This window comes from Entamoeba histolytica, genomic scaffold (genome assembly GCF_000208925.1).
Source record: "Entamoeba histolytica HM-1:IMSS scf_1104750516333 genomic scaffold, whole genome shotgun sequence".
Classification (NCBI taxonomy): domain Eukaryota; phylum Evosea; order Mastigamoebida; family Endamoebidae; genus Entamoeba; species Entamoeba histolytica.
Window position 1 is genome coordinate 23,051 of NW_001914896.1, and position 22,086 is coordinate 45,136.

A 22,086-nucleotide genomic window follows, 5' to 3' on the forward strand; every position below is an offset into this window, starting at 1 on the left:
GGAGATAAAATGAAAGAAGTTGTAATGACACTTAAAAGTAATAATAACGAGAAAAGTTATATAGAAGAGATAGTAGGTAATGGAACATATTCAAGTGTTGTTATTGACACTGGAGAATTGACAATAGGTAGAATTGAAGGAGTTAATGTAGAAGTTACATCAAATGGATATTTGAATATCAATAAAGAAGCCAATTTTAAAGAACAAAAGATTGACATTGAACATACATACATTGATATTCTGACTGATGATGTTGATTTCACTGATGCAATAATTACAATCAAACCAATAAACAATAACAGTGCTAATTTGAATATTGGAGATGAAATTGGAGGAAAGACAATGACAACAATAAAGAAGAGTGTCATCAATGTTTATTATGAAGAAACAGGAAGTAAAACATTGTTAGTAGTCATGAGATTACCAAAAGAAAATGAAATAAAAGTAGAGGAATATCAAATAAATAAAATTTCAAATAGCAGAAGTAGAAAAGAAGAAGGAGATTCATATCAATTCAAAGTAGCATGTCATGGCATAGTATTAACAAATCTTGAAGATAAAGACATTGTATGTCCAGAAGACAGACTTGCAGGATATGTTAAAAATACAGAATTTCCTAAATGGACAATTGGAGTTATGGTTATTTTTGTCATAGCATTGATTGTGATTGTTGTTGTTATCATTGTTTATGCTGTGTATGTTTACTTAGAAAGAAGGAGAAATTTGAAAGTCTTTTCAGAAGGAGAAGAAGTTGAAGAGAGTAAAGAAGAAAGTAAAGAAGAAGAAAAAATAAATAATTGAACAGAATATTAATAACAAACGAATTTGATTTTTGTTTTTTCAACAAAAGAAAGATTAACAAAAAGAAAGAATAGAAGATAAAAAGCACGAAGAAGAACAAAAGAAAATAAGACATATAAAATTGAATAAATAATACGTGAAGAAAAAGAAAGGATATATAAATCAATAATGAAAAATAAAATAGAATAAACATTAAATGACTGTGACATTAAGTGTAAGTTTCATTTTAAATTTAACAAGACGAAGTACTAAGTTAGACTAATAAGTATTTTATGGCAGAAATATACCATCAGCAATTATTTAAATTAATAAAAAAATGTCATTAATTACAATAAACATAAATACCAGGTATAAAAGAAATAAACATAAGAAGAGTAAATATTTCATGTTTAAAATATAATTAGAGTATAAACAAAAAGAATAGTCTTTAATAAGAAAATAAAGCCAAGATAATATAAAATGAATAATAAGAATTAAAGAAAGAATTTTTCTATTTTATTCATTATTTCTTTATTTTTCAAATATTATGATGAATTATTGTTTTATTCTATAATTCATGTATTTCATTTTTTATTTTCTAGTGTTTCTTTTATATTTCAACTGCTTCTTCTTTTCACATTGAATGTAATGTGAATAATGTATTGAGATGAATATTTCTTAATGACACTAATTTATTTCATAGTTATTTATCATTTAAATAGAATAGTTGTGAACTTTATTATCTCTTTATAATTTCATTTTCAATTGAAATTTCTATTTATCATTCGATTTTATTTAATTATTGAATTAAAAATATGATAACTCGATTATTTTATCTTATTTATGACATTATTTGTGTATTTATACATTTGATTGTTGTTTCACACTTTCTATTTTTCTTATTTTCATTCAACTCTCTTTTTCATTTATTATTTCTCCTTTTTCTTTATTTGTATTATATTTTCATTAATAAATATTTGTATTTATTTTTGTAATTAATGGATATTTATTCATTATATTTTTGTTATTTTATATTCAATGAATATCAACTCCATTTTTATTTTAATGAAATACTTGAATATACTTCTTTATTTTATTATATTCATCTCATTTATTTATGTTTCTTCTTTATGTTATATTATCCATTTTATATATTCATCTATTTAATGATTTATTTGTTCTATTATTAATACAATTAATATTTGATTCGTGTCTCATTCTATTATCTTTTTTGAGTTGTTTTTTTCACTTGTTATATTTGTTTTGTAGTTGTTTTGTGTTATTCTATTATTATATCTTTTGTTATTTTTAATTCAGTTGACATTCTTTATTTCATTACTTCATCATTTTGTGTTTATCACTTTCGTATATCTTATTATTTAATGATATGTCTCACTTTTCTTTCTTTATTATTCTTCATTTTCTTTTGTGTGTCATTATTTCTAATTAATGCTTCATTTGTTATTACTTATTTCATCTACACAACTCTCATATTTCATTTTATTATTATATCTACATTCTTTCTTTTGATGTACATTTGTGTATATTTCATATATTATATCTTTAAACAACTTGTTTGTCTATACTTTTATTTGATTTTTCTTTTCATTATTAATACAGATTAGTTATACACTATTCTTCATATCTTCAATTGTTTTATTTTTATTAGTTTATTGTCATTTCTATTTATGTTGAAATATTTTAAATATTATCATTCAATCATAAATATTCATGTTGTTTTTCATTTTGTTACATTTATATTACTTTTTGGTATTTCTTCTATTTCTTCTTGAACATCTTCTTGTACCACAATTTTATTTATATTTATTACATTCTCATCATTATAATATTTCTCTTCTTTATTTATTTCTCATGATTTATTTTGTAGTATCATACTTATTTTCTTTTATATATCTTCTTTTGTTTATTATTCTATGTTTCTTATTTATTTCTTCATTGTCAATTCTTATTTGTATCATTTTGCATTCTCTTCTATTACTTCTTTGATTTCTTTTATTCTATTATTTCTTTTATACTTTCTGTTCCTTTGTTTCTTTCTACTTTTATTCTTATTTTGTTGTTTTGCTCTTCTATTTTCTTCATTCTTTCTTGTTTCTTTTCTTCTTTTTTCTTTAATTTTCATTATTTCATTTTTGTACCATTTTCTATTTTTCCTTCTTTTTATTTTCTTCTATCATTACTTATCATTGTTTTATTATGAAAATGTTTGAAATATTTATACACATCTTTATAATTATACTTCATTCATTTTTGATTATTATTTTCTTTCTTCTATTCTTCTTCTATCCATTCATTATCTCCTTTATTCTTTTATTTTTGTATATTTTCAGACTCTTTTATCTCTACATTATCTCCTTGTTCTATTTCAATTGTTCATATAACTTCTATTCTTTTATTTCATTTTTCATTGTTTTATACTTCTTTATCTGATTCTTATATTCATATTAGTCATTATAACTTTGCTTAATTTGTGATGTTGTATGCATCGAAAGATCGATTTTAAAATGAACACAACAATAAATAAAAGACAGAAATTATAAGAAATGAAATAACAATTAACATGAAAATAAATAACATAAAAACAATGAAATTCAGAGACAATAATACACATAAAATAAACAAATAAAACTATAAACAAAGCTAAAAAAAAAATATAAAAACGTAATACAAAATGCAGAAGATATACTACTAATCAACCTGAAAGTAAATAAATAATTTCATATTTAATCTATAATATAAAATAGATTCTAGAATAAAAATATAAAACTGGTTATGATATAAAATTTAATTTAAATAAAATATTAATAAATATAGAAAAATTAATACAATAATTAAACGATATGATAATAAATGTAATTTCAAATAATAATAAATATAAACTTTGTATGAAATAAAAATGAATATTGCATTAATTTTATTCTTTATTCTTTTATGTTTCTTAATTCTAATTCATTTTTATTTTTTTTTTTCGTATACCTACTGAAATAAAGTCTAATTATCAATGATACTTTTTATCTAGTATTTATTTTTTATTTATTTGTGGTGATTATATCTTTTTCTTAATTTGTATTGTTGTATTTTTCTATCTTTTGTTTAATATATTTGTATTGTTGGTTTATAACTCTGTCAGATTATTTTAACCAAAATAATTGTTGAAAACAAAGTAAAATAATCAATAATACTATAATGATTTTATGATAAATGAAATAATATTATTGTGATAAGAAAATAAACAATAATACCTATGATAAGACAGTTTCTCCAATGATTTATTTTTTATAACCATCAAGGTAATACCTATTTTCATTCATACTAATGTTAAAATTAATCACTTCTTGTTCTACTGTTTTATTTTCTAATATTTCTATAGTAGATTACTATTATTATTAAAATTAAATTCTAATTTTAAACTAAGATTATTTATAAAAAATCAAACAAAAAAATAAATTAACTTCTTCCTTTATACCATGTATTTTATTGTTCATTTGTTTGTAGGGATTAAATATAATTCAAGGTAACTGTGATGTCATTTAAATATTGCTATTTCTATAATTTGACAATCTCATATTTAGTTGTATTGATCGCATTTCACTTTCAATTTCATCTTCCTCCATGTCTTGGTTAAGATTTATATGTGTATTTTGCAATAAAGAATATGCAGACTGCTCGTCTTTTTCCATATCTGTTTCTAATGAACATAACCTTCCATTAGAATTTAAACAAGGTAATGTTTTTGTTCTTGTTCCTCTTGGTTGTAAAATACTTGAATTAAATAAATTAATGGAAGTAGCAGGAACGGGCTTTTTAATTTGGCACTCTGTTTCTTCTCCAATTTTTTTACCAACTAAAGACAATTTTCTTTTAAACTCAGAACAACGACTTTTGTTTAACATCAAACTTTTAGATGGTTTTGTTTCTTCTCTCATTTTATCAGATAACCTCGAGATACTTGATATTCCTGATATTTCTTCATTCTTATTGTGGTTTGGTGTTTGAGTTTCAATGGGAATTTCTTCCATTTGAGTTACTTCTTTTATAGGTGAAGTGATTTGCTGTAAATCCTCTTTGTCCATTTCTTCTTCTTCTTGTTCGTTTTCGTCAAAACTTAATTTTTTGACTGAAAACCTGCTTCCATCACTAATTCTTGTAACACTTTCTTTCTTATGAGGAATGATGTCTTCTTTAATTCCATTAAATTCTGTTTTTTGATGTTTTATTGGATCGTCTAATAACGTAATTCTACTGACAGATGCTCTTTTCCTTGGTGTCTCAATTTTATTATACTTTACTGTTGAAACAACTTTTTCTTCTGCTTGATGTATATTATCTTTTACAGTAGCCATCAACCGTTCAGTATGAATAAGAGATTCCCTACATTGAGATGCTTTAATTTGTTCTTGAGCTGAAAAGGTTTTTGAAATAGTACTTGACTCTTTTTTGTCAATCAAATCATTTTCATGGGTTAAAATAATGCTATTCTTTTCTTCTTCAATATTTTCAACCTTCTCATTTTTATTTGTTTCATTAGAAGTAATATCACTAATCTCTAATTCTTTGTTTGTTGTTGTATGTTCTTGTGGTAATGCCTCAACTTCTTTTATTTGTTGTTTAGATTCTTCAACAAGATTAACTTGGTTTTGATTTGAACTTTGACTTTCATTAGTAGTTTTTTGAATATCAACATTATCAACAATATGCGAAGTGTTTATATCATTATTTTTCTCTAAATTCTCTTCTGCTGTCTTTGGAGTTTCTTGTACATTTATTTCGGTTGTCCCTTCTTTTTGAGATGAAGTAATTGTATTTGAAAAAGCTTCTTTAGTATCTTTAATTTCATTAGGTTTATCTTCAATAATTTCATTAGTTTTATCTTTAATTTCACTAGTTTTATCTTCAATAATTTCTTGGTTTGTACTTAAATTTGACTCTTTTTTTTCAGTTTGACTTTGAATTTCTTGGTCTGGATTTTGTTCTTTTTCTTCTGTTGATTTGTTAGTTTTTTTCTTCTCGACATGACTTTCCTCAACAAGAGATTTTGGTTGTTTTATTTTTTTTGGAGTTGTTTGACTAATCCCAAGACTATTTTCTTCATTTTCTTTTCTTGTTATTCCAATCTTTGATTCTAAAGTTCCTATCTGAAACTCTTTTTCTATGTCAAAAATGATTGAGGATTTGACCTTCTTTTCTTGTGACATGCTTTTTTAAGTTTCTCTTTTTAATAGAAACCCTAAAAATAGATTAATAGGTACAATTCAGAGAAAAATCCCGAAATTAGACGTTGATTATATGGAATAATATAAGTTTTTATGAGTTTTGATAACAGAATTATTTTTTTTGTGTTTTTTAACTATTGAACTGTGTAATTGAACAAAAGGGATTTATGTTTATTAATAAACATTACCAACAGTAGAAAACACCAATTGATTTATGTGAAAGTATACTTTAGAAAATGAAGATGATGAGACAAAATAATATCAAAGATATTTTAAAGAAGAATAGAGAGTGAAAAAAAAAGAATAAATAAAAAACATTTTTTATACCCCACCTAAATACAACATAAAAAGTAATTTGAAAGAATTGTATTAAAATAAAAAGTTTTTATTAAATGAAACTTAAAAAATAAATGAACGAAGAATCAACAGATTCCACATCAACATTTTCTGGATTTTCAACTAAAACGGAATCTATGATTGAAATGATTCCAGTTCAAAAAATAGAAGTAACAAAAAAAGGACATCTTGGTGCAAGTGAAATGAGAAGAATAGGTGTTTATTTTAATGATGAAGTAGATTTTATTAGGGTGATGATGGTTAGTAAAATTTATAAAGACTTTGTTGACGGATATAGGTTTAATCCTATAAGTAAAATAAAATTATTTAAAACAATAGAAGAACAACATTTATATTATATTAATGATAAGTTATATCCAAAATTACATCATGTATATCGATATAAAGTAGATTATTCATTTTATTTAAAACATAGAGAAGATAATTGTGACTTTAGATTTATCAGTTATTCTTCACCTACATCCCGTCCTGTAACTATTGGGTATGGTATTACTCATATCAATGATCAAGGGTTATATGCTAATACAGTTGAATCAATTGATTTACCTCCAACATTAATTTCAATAGGGATTAGTGCTTTTGAAAAATGTGATGCATTGACATCAATTAATTTATGTAATGTTATTAGATTATCAGAACGTTCATTTGCTGAATGCAAAAAATTAAAGCAAATTAATATCCCTTCAACAGTGAAAATTATTGGAAAAGAGTGTTTTAAAGGATGTACTTCATTATCATCTATTACTTTACCATCTCAATTAGAAAATATAGGAAAAGCATGTTTTTTAGGATGTAGTGGTATAGTTAATGTTAATGTAAAAGGAAGGGTATTTAAAGGATTAGTTTCATATCATTTGTCTAGACTTATATCAAGACTTATTATTAAATGTAAAAACATTGAATATACAGTAAGTGATAGAGAATTATATGGAAATAATATTCCTGATGGTGTTAGTTTAATTGGTGATGGATGTTTTAGTTCTATTTCAATACAACACATTACAATACCAACTTCAGTAAAAGAACTTGGAAATAAAGCTTTTTCAAAATGTACTCAATTACGCAAAATTCAAATTAATGGAAATTCTCTTCAAATATTAGGAATGGGTGTTTTTATGTGTTGTTATGAGTTAGAGTCTATTGAATTACCTAATAGTATTGATTCTATTAGTGAAAGTTGTTTTGTTTGGTGTAGAAATCTTCAACACATTAAACTTCCTGAAGGAATTACTTCCATCCAAAAATCTTCTTTTGAAAATTGTAAGAGTTTAGTTTCTATTGAACTTCCAAAAAGTTTAATTTCTATTGGAGATCATGCATTTTCATTTTGTGATTCTTTAGAACATATTGTCTTACCTGAAAAATTACAATACCTTTATGAAGAATGTTTTAGTAATTGTAAATCATTAAAATCAATCAATCTTCCTTCTTCTTTACTCTTTATTGGTGAAAAATCTTTTGATGGATGTGTTGTATTAAATGAAGTTTATTGGAATGACTCAAAAAATTTTACTGTAAAAGTATCTCTACGTATTGCAGAATTATTATGGAAAAAAGGGGTTCAATGTGACTCCGTTATCTTTACAACAGAAGATAGAATACTTCATCAAAATAAAGTTCCTAATGGTGTTACAGAATTGTCGAAAGGAAGTTTTTTTGGAAGTGATGTTGAAATAGTTTCATTGCCATCTACAGTAAAAAAAATTGGTGATTATTGTTTTTATCAATGCAAACAACTAAAGAAAATAAGATGTTCTGAAAAAATTAAAATAGGAAAGAATTGTTTTGGAGAATGTAAAAGTCTTGCTGTAGAATACTTTTGAATTGTTAAATACTTCTCTGTAATTTCTTTTTAATATGATGATTATTTCTCCTTTCTAAAATAAGTTTTTTCTTGATCTTCTTTTTCTTTCTTTTTTCAAAAAAAAAACTATTACTTTGATTTAAAGGAAAATTATGTTTTGAACTATTCTTATTTTATTAAATTTTTTTGTTTTATTTTTTTGTTTTTTTTTTTTTGATAAGATTTTTATACTCACTTTGTAATAACTTCTTTGTATCAAAAAATATAAAACAGAATTATCAAAAAACAAAAGAAAGAGTTTAACCAAAACTATTACTTTTAAAAAACAGAAACACTCAAGATTTTAATAATTAAAAACTCTTCTACTTTTAGAAATAAAACTAACAAAAAATACTCTAAAAGATTTGAAAAATATTGTTGAATAGCATGAAGATGATAGTATCAAGTAATAGTGCTAAATGAAGAAGGCCTCTATTAGAAAGATGATAATATTTTTATTCAACCTCAATGATTTCTTTTTATATTTCTTCTGAATGATTAATTAGTTCATTTTCTTAAATGTCATGAAAAGAAGGAGAAATATCATTTAGTTAATAGTATCAGTTTCTTTTCTTAGTTTCTTTTCTCAAAATATTTGGAAGTAATAGTAGTAACTGCCAAGCAAAGAACTTTATGAGAATGGGTAAATTGATAGAAGGAATTGTCTTCTTTTTGATAAATAAAATCGAATAGTTTTTAATTACTTCAAATAAATCTAATAAAGACCTTTACACAACTATAAATAGTTTACTTGAGATGGCTAAAAGTCACAGTTGTGTCTTATCTTTAAGTGTACTGGACAAAAACTCTATTCAGGAATAAAATAACAGAAATATGAGCGGTTTAGAAGAAAAATAAAACATATCATTTTTCAACTATATAATAAAACGAAACCAAAAAAACTTTTCTGAAGTCAAAGTAATCTTTAGCATCAAAAGGTTTATGCCAAACTTCTATAAAGATTAAAATAAGAAGAATATTATACTTCAAGGGTTTTCCATTTTGGGTATGTTTAAAAGCAATCTCAAATAATAATAGTTATAACAATGAGATTAAGTGAATTAGTTAAAAGTGCTATTGATAATGAAGAAGTTAATCCAAGCTTGCATCGATTTAATCAAATACTTCATGTTCTTAAATCTATACCAAAGGCAGTTCCTTCATTGATTTGCCAATTTAATCTTCGTTGTCTTGAATTTTTAAAGAGTTATATATCAAGAAAAGAAATGTATTTTATGTTATGTCTTATAGACCATATAATATCAAATTATGAACCTTTTAGAAAAGGATTTGCTACAAAAGAAACATTTGAAAATTTCAGACAAGTAGCACAATATAATGTTTGTAATTCTTAATGTCTATTCTATTTTTCTTGAAATTAAAAACTTACAAAAATAGAATTTTAGTATTTTTTCCAAAAAAAATTCATTTCTTTCAGAAAAATGCAAAGAATTTGCATACCAATGGAGAATCTATCCAGAAATGGAATTATTTGCTCATTGGAGTAAAGATCATCTTCCAATAAACCCAGAAGTTAAAATTAGTAATGGATCATTAGAAAGTACTGCAAGAACAGTAGAAGAATATATATTGTTAGTAGGGGATATACTAGAAGAATATGAAGCTAAAAAGAAAAAACCAAAGGGTTATGATCAATTAATAAAAAATGCTAGAGAATTATACACTGAATTTACAGAAAGTTTAGATGAAAGTATTTTTAATGGAGAAATTAATGAAAAGGAAAAGGCTGAACTAAATGAATTAGAAGAAGATTTTAGAACTATCCTTTCTATTATGGAATCTCAAATAGAACCTAATTCTTTTAATGAAAAAGAATATAAAAAATCAAAGTCAGCACTTCCTTATACTTCATCAAAGATTTTCTTAAGAGAAGAAACTCCAAAGATTATTTCTGAAATTGTATTGAAAAGAAGTGAGTCACAAAGTGATTATTCTAAAACAGAAACAAACTATGAATCATATCCTGTTCAAAGAGAATCTTCTAGTAGAGTTTCTCCATCAATTCTTAAACCACTTGCTGACTATGGTATATTAAATCCAGTTTCTCGTAAAGCTGGTCCTATGACTTATCAAATGTTAGAAGATGATTAAATAATTTAATTTGTTAATGAAATTGTTTTTAAAAACAATAATTAAAAAAGGAAATTTGAAAACTAAATCTTAAAAATAACTAATAACTAAAATTCAAACTGGATGAATAAACCAGAACTTCGCATCAATGTTGTTATTGTTGGTGCTTCTACAGTTGGTAAAACAAGTCTTGCAAATCAATTAGTTAATAATTGTTTTAATGAACATTATGAAACAACACATGGAATGGATATCTTTTCATATAAAATGGAACTTGATAATTGTGTTGTTAGTTTGACATTAAGAGATACTTGTGGACAAGAACAATACCGTTCATTAGCAGCTCAGTACTATAGAGAAACTCATGGTGCATTAGTAGTATATGATATATCAAATAGAGACTCTTTTGAGTATCTTCAAGACTGGGTAAATGATGTATCAAATTATTGTCCTCAAGGCGTTAAAATTGTTGTAGTTGGAAATAAAGTTGATTTGGCTGATGAAGACTTAAGGGTAGTCTCAACAGAAGAAGGACAAAAATTCTCCAATGAAGGTAATTTTGATTTCTTTGAAACTTCTGCCAAAAGAAATATTAAAGTTGAAGCTGCTTTCAGAGACCTTGTGACTAAAATTGTCCAATCAGAAAATTTACCAAAACAATCTCAATTTGAAGTATCTACTTCAAAAGTCTCTATCTCTACTGAGTCTTCTAAAGAGAATAAAAAATGTTGTTAAACCACTTTTCTTTTGTAAAGAATCAATTTTCGTTTCTTTGTTCTATTTTTATTATTTCTTTTTTTATTCAAATCTTAATTTACATATAGAAGTAGATTATTTAGACAGATTTTTATTAATAATTATCATATCTTTGTGATTTTTTATTTTCATTAAAACTACTTCTCTTATTATTGTTATTTAATAACAATAAGAAAATTATTTCATTGAAACAAATAATTATTCTTATATCGTTTTAATGAAAATTAAAAAGAAATAATTTAAGAGATTTACAAATAGAAAAACAGTGAAATGAGTAATATGACATGGGGTATACTTATTGGACTTGAGTCAACAACACCTAATATTTTATTAAAAGAAGAAGTAGAAAATATTGGGAGAGAGAGAATAGACAAAGAAAAATATATTATAAGTAGTAATCATTTTACAATCACAAGAAGACAACAAAATAACGAAAGTCAATGTTTTATATTAACTGACACATCTTCAAATGGAACATTTCTTAATGATGAAAATAAAAGATTAGAAAAAAAAAGTGAAACAGTTATAAATTCATTTGATGTTATTTATGTTGTTAAAGTTTGTCAACAAGAAAATACAATAATAGAACCTATTTCATTTTTATTTATTGATACATTAACATTCAATACAATTAATTCAAAAACTCAATTATTTGATAAATATAAATTTGGTAAATTGTTAGGATGTGGTAGTTTTGGAAAAGTGTTTCAAGTAATAACTACAAATGAAAAATCACAGAAAAGAGCACTTAAAATTATTCCTATTAAAAATAAAGTTCAAATGATAAAAAATGAAAGAGAATTTGAAATAACAAAAAGTATTAAACATCCAAATATTGTAGAAGTAATTGATATGATGGAATCAGAACATTGGTCATTTATTGTAATGGAATTAATTGAAACAGGTTGTTTACTTGATTATCTTTATAAACACCAACTTACAAATACACAACTTAAAAGCATTATGAAAGATGTTTTGGAAGCTATTTCCTTTCTTCATAAAAATTTTATTGTTCATCGTGATATTAAATTAGAAAATGTTCTTATTGAACAACATGAATTATCAATAATAGCTAAATTAACAGATTTTGGATTAGGAAGAATTGTTGGAAAAGATTTCCAAGCTGAAACATTATGTGGCACTCGTCAATATGTTTCACCTGAAATTTATAAACGTGTTATTTATAAACAAAAAATTAATAATGAAAATCATCAAGAAATGGAAGAAAGTCTTAAACGTAAACTCAGTTATGATGCATCAAAATCTGATATTTGGGCATGTGGCATTATGTTTTATGAAATGATATTAAGAAGATCACCATTTGATGGAACGTTAAATGAAAGTGATAAGGCATTAGGATATAAAAGAATAAAGTTAATTTTAAATGCTGACTTTAATAAAGATGATAAATACCTTAAACTCTCACAAGAGATTAGAGACCTTTTAGAAAATATGATTGTTGCTGACCCTCATAAAAGACTTTCTGCTGAAGAATGTCTTCAACTGGAATATTTTACACGAAGAACTATTACTGCTCCAACTCTCGTTCCAAATAAAATAGAATCTCCTCTTCACTGACTTCTTGTTTTAATGCGATTCTAATATTTTCTGTAGTTTATACTATCTGTGAAGAAATTGGACGATTTTCAGGGTTAAGGTTTCACATCATTTCCATGAGTTTTGTATGATACTTTGGATAATTTATCATAAGAGGTATTGTATCAACTGCAAAAAGTTTCTCTATTCTATCTAATCACCCTTGAAGAGAAACCCAAAAGATTTCCAACTCAAACAACTAACATTAGTCTTGCTTATGAAGAGATGCTAAAAATGGTATGTATTGTTTTGGCTATATATTTTTGGTGGAATAAAAAGATAATTGGTAACTTGGAATTGCTAAGATTGTCTATTAAAAATACTCTTAACTTCTCATAACTATAATTAATTAACACTATAATGACTTTTGATGGTTTTAAATTTCAATGAAAACAACCATTATGGTGTTAATAATCAATTCCTTTTGATAAATCTTCTATACTTTTCATTTTGATGTTTTCTACATTTACAAGGAATAGACTCACTGATAATGAATATTGTTCATGTTGATAATTCTAATGAAATTGATTAAACATTCAAAAGTAATACTATAGAATTGAGTTGTTTGTTTTGACTATCACTTTGACATTCTGTATCTCTAAACCTACCATAATAAGTAGTAGAAAGTTTAGTTGATGACATACGTTGTTTTAATTTTACAAATGACTAATCAAATAACACAGAATTATGTGCAAAACTGGAAGGAGAGATGATCAAATAGTGACTTTTTGTTTATTTTAGAAATAGACATTAAGTTTGTTATGTTATGGGTAGTACAAGAACAGAGAGATTGAAGAATGAGTCTAAATTAACATTTTTGTTTTGACCAAAATAATATACATCTCTGAACTGAACAAACACATTTTTGTATAATATCCAAATGATAATTTTTTTGTGGAACATAACTAGTTCTGCTATTAATTAAAATATATTCACTATCACATCTTTTACATCCATTAAAAATACTTTTAATACAATGTGACACTTTAATACATGAATATTTCAAATTAATATTATGAATTTACTTTTTTTCATATCTGCTATTTTTAATTTTAGAATAATATTCTATTATTGAACAATGTAAATCAGATAATAAAATAGATGTTGAATTACATTGTGAGACATTAACCAAATTATAATAAGTATTCAATGTTTCAAACAACCTATACTCTCTATAATCACCAAACAATAAACATCCAGTAATCTTTTACTCCATTGGTTGACATAGATATGGGGGTATGTTACATTCTTTTTATCTATTCTCTACAAGAATTGTCAGTCATTTTTGAACAGTTCATGTCTTTATCACACTCCCAAGAATATTTAACATAAACCCATCTTCACATCAAACATATTTTTCACCAATCCAAATATATTTCAAGGAATTTACTATTGTTCGTTTGCCTAGAATTACACTTTGAGTGTCGTCATAAATAGGGAAATGTCAGTCGCCACATTGATAACAAGTATCATTGTCAATATAGATTTTATAATGAGTCATTTCATCTGAAATAAATCACTTTGTAAAAGTTTCTCTTTCACACTGTATCTTAACACAAACAACCATCATTATAAAAGAAGAAATGCCATTTTCTTAATTACTTAGGTTAATATTGTCTTTTTAATTGAACTAAAATAATGTACTTCTTTTGTCTTTAAAAAGTCACTCTTAAACTTTGACTTTTTGGTTATGTGGAAACGTTTATGAAAAAAAAAAGTGTGGGTGTTAAAAACCAAATAATTATTATTGTTGAAGTATATTACCAACTAGTAACTTCCCAATTGTCTTGTTCAAGAAAAGAAATAAATACCTTTTCAAAACGGAGCATGTTATGTGCACAGATTGCTTTGATCCATGCATCTAACTTTTTGCATCTATCATCAACAAAAGCTGGATCAAATCTTCCACGACCAAAAAGTGAAAAGATTGTATCTCCAGGAAGAGGTGGGATTGTACCGAATTTAGCCATTTTGTCTTTCTTTTCTTCAAATCGAATCTCCAACTGTCTTTTCAACTCAACAAATTGTGAATAACGACGATACACATCCTTTGTTTTTATTTTGTATTCTTCAAATGTTGTCTATTTCAATTAATACTTCAACTACCATTCTTCACCAAAACAAAAACCCTCAACTTAATGATTCAACAATTGTTTATTATGAAAAATAAAACAAACATCAAAATGTACTTTATAAACAGTATACTCTCCTTTATCATCTCTTCTTAGTTGAGGATCACTGACTGAAATATCAAGGTATTCATACTGTGCATAATTACTCATTTCTCGAGTCAAAAATGAGTAATTTGTAGATTATTGTGGAAGTTTCCTTTTCTTTTTCGTCTTTGAAAACTTTATTTTTTGAAATTAAATCTCTTTTATATTTGGGTAATTATATTTAATAGTTTATTTCTATTCACCCTTAAACTATTCTTTTTATGAACAAATGTTGTTTCTCAATTTCTTGGTTAATACCTTTAAAATAATAAAAACACCTTCTTTTCTCATCATGTAACCAATGTGGTGTATCTGTGTCTAATTTATTAACTAATAATTGTGTGTTCAATAGAATATTTAATTATTATAATACACCATGACACTTTTTTAGTGTTTCATGAATATTCTTTTGTTTAACTTGTAGTTCATATATCTATTTATTTTGAGTGGTAATGAGAGTATTTTATAGAAAAGCCTTTGTTCTATCATTTTATTAAATCCATTATTACTAAAATGGTTTGTTGATGGTAAAGGACTTACATTTAAATGATGATTGAAGAATTTCATTTAGTTTTGGTGGGTTATTTTATTTTAATTGTATTTGGCATGGTTTTCTCAATAAAGACATGGGTGTTTTAGCATAGTATTGTAATACTTTCTAATTTTCTAAGTGTGAGGTGGTGGTTAAAGGTACTGACAAGTTTTTATTGTATAACATGAGTTGAGACTAAGTTAATGTTAAGATGGATATTCCTAATTAATATACTTCTCCAAAACTTTACTTAAACTTTAGTTAATATTGTTTTATGATAGAAATACCTTCTTATAATTCATATAATAACACTTTATCCTTTCAGTCTAATTTCTATAAACACTACAACTATATAATTTGAATTTCATAGTGTCTCTCATAATATTTATGACTTATTGTTATACAGACTATCTTTGGGAATATTTCAAGCATTGACAAATATGAAGATGACTTTTTTGTCATTGTTCCTGTTATAAAGCATCTTTACATTAATATACCTATGTTTAGTACCAATAGAAATAAGTTTCAGTCTTGAGTTATTTGAAAAAGAATTTATTTAATAAATATTTCAATATTTGATTTTAGTAGAAGGATGAATAACGTTTATTGTTTCATAATTAAATACATTTCTTACCATATAAACCAAATTAAATAGAATTTAATTTGATTTCTATTTATTATTATTATTATTTTAATAATTATTTCACAAAAAAATAATATAACATACAAGCGTCACTCAATTTTCTTTCAATGATAGTTACAATAATTCATTATTCTTTTATAAAAGCACTAAAAAAAATAAAACTGGAACAAAAGATTAATGCAAGACAAAATAGAACGCTCAAACATTTTACAAAAGAAATATGAACATCAAGAAAAAATATTTAGTGCATGGGGATTTATCATCAGTTATGTAGTTTACAAAGGAGGATGTGTGACTATTATTCCACCAAAAAGAAAAAAAGTTATTGATAAAAGAAATGAAATTAACATATTTTCTGTTGAAGTTGAAGGAAATATTTGGACAGAAAAAATATTTAGTAAACAGATTACAACTATAACTGAAAATTTCTCAAAAAATACAAATGTTCAACGATATCTTAAAAAAGACATTCATGACCAATTTATGAATTGTCTTACACAATGGTGTAAAGCAAGAGGTTTCAAAGATGGAATCTTGATAAATACTAAGGTGTCAAAAGTCCCAACAACTAATACATATAAACGTCCCAATGAGTTTATTAGTACAATTGATGATAATGGAATATTTTATAGCATATCAGAAATCAAAGCAAAGTATGGAGAGTGGTTAAAACAAGTCCTTGAGTATTTTTTGTCTCTAAAAAGTAATTTGTTTGTAATATCTCCAACAACATTACCATACAATTTACTAAATATAATAAAAACATTTGGGTCAAAAGAAAAAAATATCCAACAAAATCAAAAAACACAACCTGAATCAATAAACGGATGTTTTGAATCATTTGACCAGTATGGAAATTCAACAACATCAAATATTAGTATCATTTTACCTCATGGCATTGAAGAGCAATGGAAACATTAGTTGTCGATTGAAAGTTATTGTAAGGAGTTAAAAACCTTACACAACATAATTTGATAATATAATTTAAATGGATATTTAATAATATTAGTTTCTTTCAGTAATTTATTTAAATAAAACATCATAAAGAGTAATACCAAATTGATATTACTATTATTTCTGTATATATTCAGTTGTTTTGCCTACTGTCTCTCAACATGAAAAATCAACATTTAATAATAAAATTATATTTCTTACAGAATAAAAATGGAATATTCATTTTTCTAATGATATTCTCAACGTTCTGGTTAATTGAATTAGCACTACTTTTTAATGAATATGTAAAAGAAGTGATTTGTTCTTATTTTTAAATTAAATAGTTATAAAAGAAAATCATTTGATATTAATTCTTATTACCATTCAACAGTTAAATAATATAAAAACAGTTCAAAATAACCAATAATAACTCATTAATCATATTCAAACAAAATTGGATGAATATAATGAAATGTATAATCAATACAACTTAATATTTTATTGTTATAACACTAATTAAGTAAAAAAAAATAAAGTGTATGATTAATTTTGATTCTAAGAAGTCAAAGCTCAATTCTTTTATATAAATTTATTCTTCATCTAAATAGAAGAAAATGGGTTGGTTCTACTTATTTAGAATAAATAACATACAAACGTTATTTTAATGAATTATAATAATACAAAATGTTTTGAAATAATATCTATAAACAAATCAACACAAATGATTTTTGAAGATATAATCCAATTAAAATACAATGAACGCATCTTTTTCTTTCATGTTTTTACATAATGACATAGAATAGTCTCGTTTTGTCTAATTTGTTTGTTAAGTTTGTATAACAATCAAGTTTGTTTTTGAAAATTATGCATAACGGTATTTTACAATTAACAAACTGTAGATTATTGAATATTTACAACAAATTATTATATAACCGTTGTTTTATGTAAAGAACAATAGAGTATAATTAATATAAAGAAAGTAAGTCAAGTTTTATTGATAAAACATTAATAAGAATATACAAAACTCAAGCTATTATCTGTTCTATTTGAAACACATTTCTTCTATTGTGGGTTTAATTAAAAGTATTTTATGCTAGAAAAGAGTCTCATATAGAGAAGAATAAATACTTTCATAATAGTTTTACCATTATGATTAAAAAAAATAAGGTTCAATGGATGAAATTGAAAAACTTATAATTAAAATAGAATGAAAGAAATTAGCGAAGATAAAACCAAAGAATGTAATGAAAAAATCTAACAAACTTTCTCTAATTAGACTTTGTAATATTTTAAGTGTTAAAGACTAACCACGTTTTAAACTCAATACATTTTAAAATAGCTTTGTACTATTTCATTGTTAGACATGTTACTTAACAGATTAAAAACAAAACAACCAAGAAATAACAAAAAAAAAGAATATTATATTGTAATGAAGTATGATAATCATTCCATTGTTTTTTTTTACAATGTCTACTCAAGGTTAATAAGGATTTGATGGAGCGATGGAATTAAAGAAAAGAGAATAATTGTTTTGTTTTAAATTAATGGTTTCAAGATAAATATTTCACATCAGTGTCAGATTCTATTTTGAACAATAGCTTCTAAGGATATGACTAAGTGAGTAAACACAACAAAAATGAATGTCAATTAATTCCCAAATTGAAGTAGTCTAACAGACTTGTCTAGAATCACATATAATTTATATTCAAATAAGTTAACTATAATACCTCTAACAATTTCAGAGTCACTACCAAGAATTATTGAAAATAAAACTCCATCATTAAAACTAACAACAACTGCTTTTCTTTGATTAAAGTCAACAAGAATAATTCTTTCGTTTAATTCATCTACATACCAATCATTTGTTTCAATGTCAATTTCAAATGTTTGGTCATTGATTTGAATAAAATTTGAATGAATGCAAATCACAATATCATAGCCTATTTTTTTTATTTTGATGGTTGAATAATTTTCATTATCTTTGATATTATCTTCTCCAGGAACCCACATTTTATTTCCACAATATACAACAGACTTATTAATATAAATTAACTGATTATTATTGTCTACCATTCTCCAACCATCTACTAAAGTTATTGGGTCATCAAATTCAATTACTTTAATGCATTTACCTGATGTGTTAATAACATGAACACAATTCTTTTCCATTTCTTTTCCAATCAATACAATATTCTTATTATAAAACATTGCATCAACAATATCCATATTTGGAAATACTGCTTCTGTAAATGTTCCATCATCATCCATTTGTAGAATAGAATGTTGAGTAATGAGGAAGTCTCGTTCATTCATTAAAGTAGTAATGATCTTATTATGTGGAATATAACTACAAAGTATTGATTGAGTAAGAAGATCATATTTGTAGAAAGTGTCATTATCAAGAATAAGCAATTTATTTGCTCTTCTTTGGATCTTAGAGATTGACTTAAAACCACTTAGTTTTATTTTATTAATTTCGTTATTTAAATTAATTTCATATAAATATTGATTGTCATAAACAGTTAAATTATCAGAAGGGTCTATTACTTGAACTTGATGAATTTGATTTGCTGAATAGAAAATTGTTTGAACATTATAATTATTAATCCCACCTTTAATGTAACAATTTCTTCTTGAAGATAACCAAAAACATTCTATTTTCCAAGAAGCTCCAATTTGGTGTTTAAAATGAGGATTAATAGATAAAACTTTATCCATCCAAAGGGAATCTCTATTAAACAACTCATTTAATTTTTTACATGTTTGTGCAAGTAAACAACCACATTTAATATCAACCTTCATAATTTCTAATATTGTATAATCAGGTAATGATAATAATGATGAATTAGGTTGGACATTGATTATACATTCATCAGATTCATTCGTCTTAGAAGATATAGATTGTTGTTCAATAAACCTTTCAATTCGTATTTTCATTTTTTCATTTACTTTAAAAGGTCTTCCAAAAGGTTTTTGACAAGTTGGACAAATATTATCTTTTCTAAATATTTGACGTACACAAACTAAACAAAACGAATGACCACAAGAAAAGGTAACAGGATCATTTAAGATTTTATTACAAAAATTACACTGAATTTCATTCATAATAATCTCAGAAATCAGAAATATAGTTCAATTTTTTATACCAAAAAATCATTTTTCAAATATCAAAAGATTTCTTTGTGTTATTCATCTTCATATTTTTAAGATCTATTACATTTTGTTTGATCAATTCAATCGTATCTTTACCATTAATACTAATATTTATGAATAAATTTTTACCAATCGAACAAAAATAATTTTTTAGTTTCTGTTTTATTTTTAAACTTTAGAATCAAAAAAAAATAGTAATTTGATTAAGAGAAAAAACTATAAAAATAGTTGATACAAAAAGAGAAAAGCAAATATAGAACTTAACTATTACAAAACTATTTTTCAAACTAATTTACTAACTCCATCATTACTAAAAATATTATAGTCTCAATCCCGAAAATTTAAAAGAATTTAAAGGAAGAAGAAATGGTCCAAACTTGAAAATGAAAAAGGAGATGAAGAGAAAAAATAGAAAAAAAGATGATTCAAAAAAGAAAAATGAAAGTATTTTTCCAAATGAGAAAATCTAAAAATGAATCAAATTATTCTTAACTGTTGTTATTAGATGTCAAACCCACATAACCTCATTCCTAAACCTTCTTCATCACCATCTCAAGACGATTCACCTACACCAAATATTGCAGAATATATCAAATCAATTCCTTCATGGTCACCTGAAGAACAAATAATATTAGAAGATAATATGAAACGATATCCTGCTTCACAAAATGCTGAATTTAAACGACTGACATTATTAATGACAAATTTACCTAATAAACGATTAAGAGATGTTTCATTACGTGTAAAATATATGAAAGCAAAAGAAAAACAAGATATTAGTTGGGAAAGTTTTCTTCATTCTTCTTTCGGTCAACAAAGGGTTGAAGTATCTCCTTCTCATTCCATTAAATCTCCTCGTGCTACTTCTACAGATCGTGATGATCCACCTAAACGTTCTAGACGTACTCCAATTAGAATGAAAAAAGATGATGATGATTTATCTATGTCAAGTAATTCAAATCAAGTTTCTTCTGTTAACTCTTCTACTATAAATGCTAGAGATGGTAATTCAATGTCAATATCTTCTAATGCACCTCCTCCTTTGGTGAGTAGTATGGCTCAACCAATCACGGTTCAACATCCACAAATTCCAATTGCTCCGCAACCTTGTGTTACTGCTCCTCAACCTACCATTATACCTCAACCACCTAATCCTTCTTATGCTCGTCCAAATGTCTTTCCACAAAATTCTTATTTACAATCTTCAATAGGAAGGACAGCTCCAGTAATGTATCAAACACGTGATAGAAGATATACACAAGAAGACCAAGTTTGTGACAGACTGATTAATGAAAATGAACAGTATTTAGAAGTAATAACAGCAACAGTCATGAGAAAACAAGGAGACTTCGGTGAATATATCTCACTCTTTAGTTCTAATGTTAGTAAATTACTTCAAATCACAGAAAGAATGACTGCAAATCTTCCATTATTTTATTTCTCTCCAATAAACATCAACCCACCTAAATTTAAAAAGATAGATTTATCTCCTCAAGAACAAATAAGAATTCAACCAACTTATGGGTTGGAACTTCAATTAGGAAAAAATTAAGGAAACTACTCTTTCTTATGGAAAGATGTCATGTAATTGTTTAATTAAGAAAATACCAAGTTGAGTCTTTTTATTTTCTTTTTTTTTGAAGTATAACAAAACGTTATTTCATCATTTAATAATTGTTATTAGGTTTGAAGAAATATTATTAAAATATAGCAATATTATTCCATCTCTAGGATTAGTAGCATGGCAAGAGTAAAAAATAATAAGTCAAAATATGTTAAGAAAGGTTAAAAAAAGTTAAATGTATTTCTTTTATTGAACAACTTTTTATTGAAGAATATTAAATTTTAATAGAGTTAATTAATGTTCCTTAAAAAAGAAAGATTAATTAAATAGCTATTGTAATATATAAGTAAATAAAGAACAAAATAATAACAATACAAGAAGAAACAAT

General features: G+C 24.8%; 10 protein-coding genes across 10 annotated transcripts in view; 7 read left to right on the forward strand and 3 right to left on the reverse strand.

Annotated features, from left to right (window-relative positions):
* Positions 1-13, forward strand: part of EHI_004340 (serine-threonine-isoleucine rich protein, putative) — a gene marked incomplete at both ends in the record, with an annotated part of 7,095 nt that extends 7,082 nt beyond the window's left edge. Inside the window, one exon of the mRNA XM_001913561.1 lies at positions 1-13. This exon is cut by the window's left edge and continues 7,082 nt beyond it. Coding sequence (XP_001913596.1) covers positions 1-13 — 13 coding nt within the window.
* A 4,318-nt stretch (positions 14-4,331) lies between these two features.
* EHI_004350 (uncharacterized protein) lies at positions 4,332-5,996 on the reverse strand (the record flags this gene model as incomplete). Its single annotated transcript, XM_647164.2, has 1 exon — positions 4,332-5,996. The coding sequence occupies one exon, from the start codon at positions 5,994-5,996 to the stop codon at positions 4,332-4,334; it is 1,665 nt and encodes a 554-aa protein (XP_652256.2).
* A 428-nt stretch (positions 5,997-6,424) lies between these two features.
* On the forward strand, positions 6,425-8,194 carry EHI_004360 (uncharacterized protein; the record flags this gene model as incomplete). Its single annotated transcript, XM_647163.1, has 1 exon — positions 6,425-8,194. One exon carries the CDS (start codon positions 6,425-6,427, stop codon positions 8,192-8,194), a length of 1,770 nt encoding a protein of 589 aa, XP_652255.1.
* Positions 8,195-9,260: 1,066 nt separating this feature from the next.
* Positions 9,261-10,347, forward strand: EHI_004370 (uncharacterized protein; the record flags this gene model as incomplete). Its single annotated transcript, XM_647162.2, has 2 exons — positions 9,261-9,554; positions 9,613-10,347. The coding sequence occupies 2 exons, from the start codon at positions 9,261-9,263 to the stop codon at positions 10,324-10,326; spliced, it is 1,008 nt and encodes a 335-aa protein (XP_652254.1). The 3' UTR covers positions 10,327-10,347.
* Positions 10,348-10,428: 81 nt separating this feature from the next.
* On the forward strand, positions 10,429-11,040 carry EHI_004380 (Rab family GTPase; the record flags this gene model as incomplete). Its single annotated transcript, XM_647161.1, has 1 exon — positions 10,429-11,040. One exon carries the CDS (start codon positions 10,429-10,431, stop codon positions 11,038-11,040), a length of 612 nt encoding a protein of 203 aa, XP_652253.1.
* A 291-nt stretch (positions 11,041-11,331) lies between these two features.
* Positions 11,332-12,639, forward strand: EHI_004390 (calcium-dependent protein kinase, putative; the record flags this gene model as incomplete). The annotated part of the gene is made up of 1 exon (XM_647160.1): positions 11,332-12,639. One exon carries the CDS (start codon positions 11,332-11,334, stop codon positions 12,637-12,639), a length of 1,308 nt encoding a protein of 435 aa, XP_652252.1.
* Positions 12,640-14,417: 1,778 nt separating this feature from the next.
* EHI_004400 (uncharacterized protein) lies at positions 14,418-14,939 on the reverse strand (the record flags this gene model as incomplete). Its single annotated transcript, XM_001913562.1, has 2 exons — positions 14,418-14,738; positions 14,835-14,939. The coding sequence occupies 2 exons, from the start codon at positions 14,937-14,939 to the stop codon at positions 14,418-14,420; spliced, it is 426 nt and encodes a 141-aa protein (XP_001913597.1).
* A 1,286-nt stretch (positions 14,940-16,225) lies between these two features.
* On the forward strand, positions 16,226-16,969 carry EHI_004410 (uncharacterized protein; the record flags this gene model as incomplete). Its single annotated transcript, XM_647159.1, has 1 exon — positions 16,226-16,969. The coding sequence occupies one exon, from the start codon at positions 16,226-16,228 to the stop codon at positions 16,967-16,969; it is 744 nt and encodes a 247-aa protein (XP_652251.1).
* Positions 16,970-18,628: 1,659 nt separating this feature from the next.
* On the reverse strand, positions 18,629-20,086 carry EHI_004420 (uncharacterized protein; the record flags this gene model as incomplete). Its single annotated transcript, XM_647158.1, has 1 exon — positions 18,629-20,086. One exon carries the CDS (start codon positions 20,084-20,086, stop codon positions 18,629-18,631), a length of 1,458 nt encoding a protein of 485 aa, XP_652250.1.
* A 553-nt stretch (positions 20,087-20,639) lies between these two features.
* On the forward strand, positions 20,640-21,723 carry EHI_004430 (uncharacterized protein; the record flags this gene model as incomplete). The annotated part of the gene is made up of 1 exon (XM_647157.2): positions 20,640-21,723. One exon carries the CDS (start codon positions 20,640-20,642, stop codon positions 21,684-21,686), a length of 1,047 nt encoding a protein of 348 aa, XP_652249.2. The 3' UTR covers positions 21,687-21,723.
* Positions 21,724-22,086: the final 363 nt, after the last annotated feature.